Source organism: Cornus florida, unplaced genomic scaffold (assembly GCF_030987335.1).
Source record: "Cornus florida cultivar Cherokee Brave unplaced genomic scaffold, ASM3098733v1 CherokeeBrave_3.0.0_Hap2_Chr05, whole genome shotgun sequence".
Classification (NCBI taxonomy): Eukaryota; Viridiplantae; Streptophyta; class Magnoliopsida; order Cornales; family Cornaceae; genus Cornus; species Cornus florida.
Window position 1 is genome coordinate 115,393,606 of NW_026775575.1, and position 11,206 is coordinate 115,404,811.

The window sequence follows — 11,206 nt, forward strand, 5'->3', positions numbered from 1 at the left end:
CCTTTCCATTGAAATCGACCAGGGTAATCTCCTACTGGAAAGTGGAAAATAAGGGTGTAAACACTTGGGATTCATTATAAAGGAGATTTTGACCACTAGATGAAGAACAGGAAAGAGAAACGAAGAGGAAGAGAGAGAAAAAGAAGTTAGCGTCTTATACATAATGAAATTGTCTGACGTAGTTCTTTTCGATAGAAACCTTCTATTTCTCTATCACTGTTCATGTTGGATTAAGAAAAAAAATGAAGTTTAAGACCTTTCACGTGTTACTAGAAATTGAGGTGACTTCATTATTTATTTAATTTAATTTTATAAATAACACTACTACTGTACTTAATTTAATTCAATAAAATTTATTATAGTGGGTAATTCATAATAATTATATCATTGTACTGCAATGATTCAAGTGAGAGGATTGCTTTGTTTTGTTGCTTCGTAATTTCCATAAAAAATAATTGTTTTTATGTCCGAAGTGACTAATATTACAATTTTTCTTATTTCTAAAATTTTTAGTTTGGCCAGCACTATTGGCGGAGTCTATCCATCATTGTGAATTTGTAAGTGCATTTCTTGTCATTTAAAAAAAAAAAAAAAATTTAATTGCATAGGTTACATTAAACTTGGGCTTTTATTATCATGTAATTTGTTTATTTATTTATTTTTCTGGCTACGTTATTCTGTAATTTAGGTTTCCATATTTTTAACTTGTCAGTGTTTTATTGGGATTTGACTTTTTCTATTTGCCAAGTTTTATTAGGAGTAGAACTTTAATCCATAATAACGCAATTTCCCTACCTGAGTCAACCAAATAGTGAGTGAGAGAAAGAACTTGAATGGCTTCTAACATTAGAAGGTGCCGGAATGCGTCGGAAGAAATCTCAGCCGCCGCGGAAATCATCGGCGGCAACGAGGACTTGGTGGTGGAGATCCTTCTTCGTCTACCGGCGAAATCCCTTATTCGATTGAACTCAGTCTCTAAAACATGGCTCTCTCTCATCTCCGGTTATCGTTTCTCTATCCTCTGGCAACAGCATCAACGACAGCCCAAAATCTCCGGCCTTTTCTTCACAAGTAGATACAGATATGACATCAAATACATTCCTCCCATGCACATAATAAAATCCGAATCCGACTGTGACTGTAATATTAATAGTACCAATGGTGGAGAATACAATTCTCTAGCTCTCATCCGGGATATGGATACTACTAAAATCATAGACTCCTGTAATGGTCTTATACTCATCTGCTGTTTATTTAAGCCAGACTACGATTCCAGAACTTACCACGTTTACAATCCTACTACTAAGCAATTCTCTACCGATCTTCACCGCCCTTTTCCCCAAACTAATTTTGACCTTCTATATTTGACTTTTGATCCTTTGAAATCACTTCAATACAAAGTAGTTTGGCTTCAGAAACTAGTACATGAAGTGGATGTGGTGGAAGAATACTGGTGGTTTCAAATACATATTTATTCATCAAAAACCAATGAATGGAAACCCTCTGGCCATCCTTTCTTGGCACCATTACGTGTGAATTTCCGGAATGGAGTCTATTGCAATGGCTCCATCCATTGGATAACTGACCCTTTGAAAGAATTAGGTTCATTATACTTTGATGTCCACCAAGAAAGATTGTGCCCATTGCAATTTCCACCATTTTGGGATCCTTTTAAATTTCAGCATTTTGGTGAGTCTCGAGGTCATTTGCATCTTGTTGAGCATAGTCGTGATATTTTCAAATTCGATGTATTTGAGATGGAAAGAGATTACTCCAAGTGGCTGTTCAAGTATCACGTTGACCTTGACACAATGGATGATCTTGGGTCTCACCTGAAGTGTGGTGGCCACAAGTTCTACGTGCTTAGTTTAACTCTTGGAGAAAATGATGAAGAAGATTCATTTATGTTGCTACTTGAATTTCACATGAATACGATCATTTTCTGCAACCTTAAGGATAACATTTTTAAGAAGCTTCTTGATGTTAACACTCGTCAACGATGTTCTTCTTGGCGTGCCCATAGATGCATTGAGACACTCTTTCCTGTTTGAAGGTATTTTTGATCACTTGGGCGGATAATGTTTGTTGTTTCTACCTCTTTAAATTCATCTAGTTTACATTGTATTATTTATACTACAGAAATTGGTCGGCTTACAAACGTCTAAGTTTCCTATCCTATTGCTTTAATTTGATTTATCGTGTCTAGCTTGTGTCCAATTTGATATACGCAAGTAAAAATGTTAATCCTCAAACTACAACTTTTGAACTTGAATTCAGTCATAGGTTTTATTATTTAGATGCAGGGGATTAAATTCTATTTAATTGAAATAAGTAGGCTTGATGGTATCTAATTTATTTTTAATTATCTGACATTATCTCGATCAAAACTTACTATTAATTATTTACTCTCTTGGTTTATGGTTTCATCTATAAGGTCTTCGATAACATAAACATACAGATGTTAGATGAAGGCTAAAGTATGATATAAATGCATATCCACACGTATTTGTATGTATTTGTGTGTTCTATTTCATACTCTGAATTTGAATTGGTATATAAGAATTTTTTTTTTTTTTTTGAAAAGTGGGTATATCTAGATTTTGGTTGAACGAAATGCATCCAATATGTTCTATTCTGTTGGGTATGATTTTATTATTTTTTTTAAAAATGTTTGAAACAATTTGACTTGATAGATGGATCACTGAGAGTACTTCATAGATTTATTACAGGAGAGCCATATGGGTATATTTTAGTTTGAAGTTTGAACTAGCAGGAGGAAAAGAGGGATGAAGAGAAAATTAGAGGTTTGGTGGAGGATATTTTGGTCAATTGGATTTTAGGTTTTCTTATTAGTCTTAAGTTGACTTCGAGGCTTTGACATAGATTCAATCAACTACTAGTGAGAGAAGAAGTTAGAATGAATATGGATATTAAGACGTACCACCGCCGCCAGAGGAATGCACAGAGACAAATCTCCTCCGCCGCTGCCTCTGAAATCATCAGTGGCAACGAGGACCTGGTGGTGGAGATCCTTCAGCGTCTGCCAACGAAATCCCTCATTAGATTGAAGTCAGTCTCTAAAACGTGGTTTTCTCTCATCTTCAAATGTCGCTTCTCTCTCCTCTGGCAATTACAGCACCAACGACAACATCTCAAGGTCTTCGGCCTTCTCTTCAGCTGTGTATTTCTAACTCAAATTAGATATATTCCAACCATCGACTACGACATCGACTCTGAAAACAAGTCTCTAGCCACATTTCCCGATTTCTCTAGTCTTGGCGGTGATAGGTATAAGTATAGTATAATAATAGATTCCTGTAATGGTTTTCTACTCTGCTATAATTTTGGATCTTACCACGTTTACAATCCTACTACCAAACAATTCTCTACTCTTCCATGGCCTCTTTCATCCCCTTCTTATTATTCTCAACCTTTATATTTGGCTTTTGATCCTTTGAAATCACCTCATTACAAAGTTGTTTTGTTTCAGAGATCACTACATGAGGTGAACAAATACTTGTATCGAATACATATTTATTCGTTAGAAACCAATGCCTAGGGGCGTTCCTTTGCTGATCCTTTCTCAAGACAAGGACTGGATTTGGGTAGTAATGTAGTCTATTGTAATGGTTCAATCCATTGGATTTCTTATAATCCAGAAGAAGCTTCGTTATACTTTGATGTTGATAAAGAAAGATTGTGCCCATTGCCATCTCCACCAGCTGGTGGGATTCGTCATTCTATAGTTATTGTTACAAATCCATTGTCGACATCTCTGTGTTGGAAAGTGATTACTCTATGCGGTAATTCAAGTGGCGGGTTAACCTTAGCGCTATGATTGATTTTGTATCTGTTTGGCCTTAGAAAAGTGGTCGGTTCGGATGGAACCGGGTGGGCGTGCCAAGAACTGCTGTAGTTCTAAAGAAAGATCCAAACAATATTCCAGAAAGGAAGATTGCGAGACCAGGCGATAATGAAGAGGTCTGGAATGAACACCTCTGGGTTCTTTTTGCCTCTGATAAAGGACTTCAGGATGGTTATCAGGCTAGGAAGAACAGTAAAATTATTTAATGAAAAGTAAAGTGCAGGACTAAGATTAATTATATTGAAAGTGCATTGCAATGAAAAGTAATGTTGTATTGAAATGTTGTGTTTGGCATTGAGTAGGTTTTCTAAGTTACAATATCATACCCTATTTACAAAATTTAGTAATGGTAGCTTGCATGTAACCGCTTATTTCCTAAGCTACCATGTATCCCATGACTTTGTATGTAACAGCTTGCTTCCTTGGCTGTCATGTGTCCCAAGACTTTCCACTGGAATGTTTTAGTACCTTTCCATTGGAATCGACTAACTTCCTAGGCTGCCATGTGTCCCATGACTTTGCATGTAACCACTTATAACCGCTTACTTCCTATAATGTGTCCCATGACTTTGCATATAACTACTTGTAACCGCTCACTTGCTAAGCTGCCATGTGTCCAATGACTTTGCATGTAACCACTTGTAACCGCTTGCTTTCTTGGTTGCCATGTGTCTAAAGACTTTCCACTGGAATGTCGTAGTACCTTTCTATTGGAATCGACCAACTTTCTAGGCTGCCATGTGTCCCATGACTTTGCATGTAACCGCTTGTAACCGCTCACTTCCTAGGCTGCCATGTGTCCCGTAACTTTGCATGTAACCACTTGTAATCACTCACTTCCTAGGCTGCCATGTGTCCCATGACTTTGCATGTAGCCACTTATAACTGCTTGCATCCTTGGCAGCCATGTGTCCCAAGACTTTCCACTGGAATGTCGTAGTACCTTTCCATTGGAATTGACCAGAGCAATCTTCCTCTGGAAAGTGGAAAAAATAGGGTGTAAACATTACCCCCCAAATTTGATGTGCCTGATGTTCCTTGAAGAATTGTAAGGCATATCAAATTTTAGATGTGAGTGAGAATTTGCCATGTGATATTCCTATTGTTAAGGAATTGAACAAGTAAAACTTTTCAGCCGTAATGTACCATTGGGCCAAAAACTTTTAAGCAGCTTACTTATTTAACGAAGATGAAGATTTGAAGCCTCACGTCCAATTTCGTTGTTCCCCGGGGTCTGGAAGTTTTATGAGGAGGACGAATTTGTACATTTTCTAGCCAAATACATAGTTAATTGGCCAAGTTTTGCCCCCCAAAAATCACAAGATGTGAATTTGGGACAAATAAAATAGTAGCATTTTTTTTTTCCAAAATTAGAAGAAAAATACTATGACCGTTATATTCTTCATGTGGAAGAATATACAACGATTAAGAAGTTTGTGTCGTTTCTGAAGGTAAATCTGACTGTGGAAAATCTTCTTCCAATGGAAGAAGTGATAACGGCTTCTTATGGAAAGGTTTGTAAACCTTTCTTATGGTCAAGCCACAGTCTTGCTGGAGAAGTCAGCAAGTTGGCTTGTATTTTCTGGCCAACCTTTGGGTAGGTTGGCCATTGGATGCCTCCCAAACACCAATGAAATTGGGTTTGGGTTTGCCAAATGAATACTCCTTCAATGGATTGGATTTACTTCTTGATCAAGAGGTTTCCTTAAAGGGCGTTTAATTTCGAATGCCATTAGAAAGGCCAACAGTGGCTTTGGTAGTGTGCTTATAGGCTGCTGAATGTTCGAAAGTGGAACATTCTGTTGGACCTGAAATTGAACTTTTTGGACTGCTGCTGGTGAAGGGTTCTGCACCTCAAGTAGAACCTGCACTTACGATAGAAGTGGTTGAGCTATTGCTGGTGGAATTGACTTCACTGTTGCTGAAGGGTTCTTCATTTTAGGTTGAACCTGCATCTGCGATAGAAGTGATGGTAGAATCAACTTCACTACTGGTGGAATCGACTTCACTATTGGTGGAATTGACACCATAGTTGGGGTAATGAATTTGTAATTTCTAGCCAACCTTTGGGTAAGTTGGCCATTGGATGCCCCCCAAACACCACTGGAATTGGGTCTGGGTCTGGGTTATTTCTTTAGCAACCTTTATTGCCTCATTCTTTAGGAAGCTCCTTTGGTAGGTTCTGCCCCCCAACTGCCACAGGAAAAACCTGAGGTAATCTTTAAGGAATGGTAGGAGGTGGCTGAACATTCTACTGGCCAACATTGGGTGGAAAATACGACTGATTTCCCGATTAACCTGCCTGAGCTGTACCCTGAGAAGACCCAAATTGATATAAATTGTTAGAAAAAACTTTATGGCAAACCTGTTGAGGCATAGTCACAGGAGCTAAATTCTGCATTTGCTGGGTCATTAGAATGGACATTGATTGTACAGGTGGCACCTGCACTGTTTGTGCCTGTGGCATGGAATGCACAGGCTGATAATAAGGACTCCCCTCAACAAACGTACTTGGCCTGTTCACCAGAATGGCTGATTGTTGAGTAGTATTGGGTAGAAAGTATGGCTGATTACCTGATTGACCAGCCTAAGCCGTACCTTGACAAAACCCAAAATGATACCAATTGTTAGTAAAAACATTATGACAAACTTGTTGAGGAATTACCACAGGATTCTAGACTCCATTTCACAAACGTACTTGACATGTTCACCGGAATGGCTGATTGTTGAGAACCTTCTGAATTGTTTGGCCTGTTGGCTAAGATTTAAGAGAAACTTTGAAAAGATTGTTCTAACACCGATTCCAATTTGTTAGTCATTTGGTCCAATAGACGTTCTATCTTTTGATCTTGTACATAAACAGCTTCCTTAATAGGTCCGTTTGTTTTGATGAACTTTGTAACCATATTATCTTCTTCTTCAGGAATGGCACATGAACTATCATCAGGAAGTTCAATAGCCTGTTCCCCTTCATTTTCGGCAGGATCTTGAACAAATTTGTCGTGTTTTTTTCCTCCTACCATGGAAACACTCTGTTCAAAATGTCCTACCGGGGGTGCCACTATGTTTGGCCTGAAAAAAGTAGATGTCGATTCCGATAGAACCGAATGGGTATGCCAGGAACTGGCAGTAGTTTCAAAAAGAGTTCTAAACAATATTCCAGAATGAAGACTGCGAGACCAGGCGATTGTGAAAAGGTCTGGAATAAACACCTATGGGTTCTTTTTGCCTTTGATAAAGGACTTCGGGATTGTTAACTGGCTAGGAAAACTACGTTACCTATGAAAGTAAAGGAATTATCTAATGAAAAGTAAAGTGCAGGACTGAAACTAATCATATTGAAAGTGCATTGTAATAAAAAGTAAAATTATATTGAAATGCGTGTTTGATTTGGCGTTGAGCAGGTCTATTACGTTACAATATAATGACCTATTTATAGAATGAAAAATATAATCAGTTAATAATAGTAGTTCCATTGATGCCTCCAAATGCTTCCAAGTGTCCAAGCCATGCAATTGTGCCTTTTGGATCCTTCATAATTTCCACGTTCCTCTTCCATGTTCCAATCATGTAATCGTGTCTGGAACTCCCACGTTCCAAACATTTTGGAATCGTGTTTTGATTGCCTGGAACTTTCACGTTCCAAACATGTAATCATGTTTGGTTTTCCCTTAGAGCTCCCACATTCCAAACATACCAACAATCGTGCAATCGTGCCTTTGATTTTTCCTTGGAGCTCCCACGTTCCAAACGTGCCAACAATCATGCAATCGTGCCCTTAGATGTCGTCTCCAAAAAACAAATCACAGAATTCTTTTGTCTGAACAATGGCCATTACTCCTGATGGTGGTGGTAGTGGCCCATGTTAAAAACTCTTCCGTTGTATCGTGGCTTTTTAAAGAAACCAACTCCCATATTTTAGGCACTAAATTCCACGTCTGAAAATCCAATAATTAACACGTTCCTTTGACCAAGTCATCTTATTCCTACGTGGCTTCTCCTGTGATAGACTTCCATATAAATTCAACTGTCAGATAAATCTCATACCCATGCCCCACGTGTCCTATTTTAATTGGAAAAGTTGTTTTAAGCAAAAACTATCAACCACTTCTAATTGAAATTCCTTGAGTTTAGCCTTGACCCAAACTCTTTTCATATATCACAAACCGGCTTAGCCTAAAATTCCTTCCACGTGTGTATTTTCCATTGGGAGAAAATAAGAGTGTAAATAGTATTTCATGAGATGAGGGTCCTCGACGCGGTGTCTATGTGCGCTTTAATTCATGGTCAAGGAGATGCGTTTCTGGTTCTATTTGTTGGCACCAATATCATCATCTCCTATAACGTTAAGGATAACACCTTTAAGAAGCTTCATGATATATACAAACAACCTTATTATGCTTTGTGGATTAAAGAATGTTATGTCCATCCATACATTGAGGCACTCTTTCCTGTTTGATTGATGGTATGTACATTGGCAGTCATTGGTGGTCACTAGCTAGCTATTTCAGTGTTTTGTAGCTTCAACTTTAATCTTGAAATCTATTTAGTTTAATTTTTTTTATAATAATACTGAAGTTGTTGGTTTGAAAATTTTCCTATCCTACTGATTTTGTTTATTGCATCTTATCTTCAGTTTCATATAATGTGATACCCCCGAATTTTCGAATGCGGGTTGGCCAGGCCCACGCCCGAATACCCGAGGATATCAAAACAAATTGATAATAAACGAACATAGAGTACAAAAGAATAAAGAAGAATAAATAAAATGCTGATCAGAAACTAAAATGATAATCTAATAATAAACCTCATAATATATTTCCATTAATTAATAAACTCTTCTGATACAACTGATCCTCCAAAATACAACTCGGGAATCCATACTGTGTGGACCCTTAGAAAATCCAAACTAAACAAATGATAGTAATCTAAAACGGGAAACTGAATCATAAAGGAACTCCTATGTAGCATCGGAAGAATGAAGTAGACTGATCCCCGTTCAGTACGAACAACCTCTACTCATGACGAGCACCTGAAAAATAATGGTGGGTCAGGCCCACAAACAAGTTCTACTCTACTACAGTCCAAGCAGAGATCCGATACACGTATACATCCTAGTCAATCCAACATTAACTAGTAATCCGTATATATATATATACACACTAAAGGAACCTCACTAGACTATAGGGTTGTCTCAACCTGAATAGTAGGCAACATGCAAAACGCACATATAGTGGGCATGAGTACCTAGACCTACCAGGGTACACAACTACACTATATCTAGTTACACATCCCTGGCGATATACGCGCCCTAACCATTGATTCTGAGACTCAAGCTCATATCATGGCACCATACTTATATATATAAAATCTAGTAACCATCCTCTACAGTATAAATTAATCCTCCATAAGTTATTCAACTTTTTCAGTTGACCTGACTTGAATATAAGTAGGACTTAACATTTTAGTTAATCCATTTCCTTATATAATAAATTAATCCTCCATAAGTCATTCAACTTGTTTAGCTGACCTGACTTAAATATAAGTAGGACTTAACATTTTAGTTAATCCATTCCCTTATATAAAATAGGTAGGACTTAACTGATAAGTTAATCTATCCCTAGAATGCCACCGTCCCATACCGGTGCATTAAACCACACAATCCAACAATTGATGTAACAATTAAGGAAATACATCAAACATTCCATAAATAACTATGATAAATATGATATCAAGTTATCACATAATAGGAATGACTTATTATTTCTTTAAACTTCCTATATCATATGTCCTACACAAACTGAATCTTATACATGATGATATTTTATTATACCGTTAAATAAGGATTCTCTATATCCAATTCATCCTACATATTCAATCTCAATTGCTAAAATATTTTAAAAGATTAAATCCATTCGTTTGTTTAAAACATTTAAATAGCAAACATCATTATGATTGAGTCTATTTAAATTTATTAAAACCCAAACCTAGTCCTTATTTAATGTTCTGGAATCCTAGGCATGTTTCTACGTTCCATCATTCCACAGATATGAAAAACACATAATTTAAACATGTAAAAATTCATATAAGAAATCAAATCAAAATCATGCATTTTATCAATTCATAACACAAGAACAGATATGAACCAATTTCATAAAACCTATGTTCTAACCCAATTAAACATGCATAATTATTTAATTTTATGTGTTTAATAAATCCTGGAATTTCCTAGGCATGTACAGAAACACAAATCAAAGTGAAAGAGATAGAAGAAGAACTTGCCTTAAACTTTCGGATCGAAAGTTAAATTTCTTCTTCCTTGATCTTCTCTCTACATGGTTTTTCTCCTCATTCATTCCTTTTCTTCCTTCCCTATCTAACATTATCTCTCTAGTATATATCATGTGAATATTTCTAACCCCCTTTTACAACCTATAGCTATATATTTATAGGCTAAATAAAATAACCCTAACCCTTTTCCCAATCCAAGTCAACTAAAAAAAAATGAAAATAAAAATATTAAAAAGGTAAGCAAAATATGTTACGTATATAATTTATGTATATGTTTATTAAATAAATAAATTATACACATTCCATTATTTATTAATGGATTATCCAATAATATTTAAGTTACCATAATATTATAAAGTAATTTAAAACATAACACGTATCAAATCTATGTATATTTTTATTATTTAAATAAACATATACATCAGATTAAATATTACTACCCAAATTACCATAAAAGTAATTAATAAATTACTTTATCTTTTATATATATATTAAAAGGTAAGTAAAATATGTTACGTATATAATTTATGTATATATTTATTAAATAAATAAATTATACAAATTCCATTATTTATTAATGGATTATCCAATAATACTTAAGTTACCATAATATTATAAAGTAACTTAAAACATAACACGTATCAAATCTATGTATATTTTTATTATTTAAATATAAAACATATACATCAGATTAAATATTACTACCCAAGTTACCATAAAAATAATTAATAAATTACTTTCCTTTTTATATATGTATATAATATATATCTATATATATATATACATTATCCATGGGTAATAATCCATACACATCCAACCTCCTATCCAAGTAGTTCATGGGACCCAATTGGTTGGCCCATTACTACTAACCATAACCATAAAAGAAAAATAAAATAAAATAATTGAGGAGGCCCGATAGGACATGGGCCGAATATGACTTGCAAACGCGACATTTAGTCCCTACAGGTGGGTCAGGCCCATAGAAAGGCACCGCCATATGGGCCGAACGCGCATAAGCCCATCAAAGAGGACCGGGACTCATGGAGGAAC

The 11,206-nt window shown here is 36.0% G+C and overlaps 1 protein-coding gene across 1 annotated transcript; it reads left to right on the plus strand.

The window, feature by feature from the left end:
* Positions 1 to 833: 833 nt before the first annotated feature.
* On the plus strand, positions 834 to 2,051 carry LOC132310030 (F-box protein At5g07610-like). Its single transcript, XM_059808271.1, has one exon. It carries the CDS (start codon positions 834 to 836, stop codon positions 2,049 to 2,051), a length of 1,218 nt encoding a protein of 405 aa, XP_059664254.1.
* Positions 2,052 to 11,206: the final 9,155 nt, after the last annotated feature.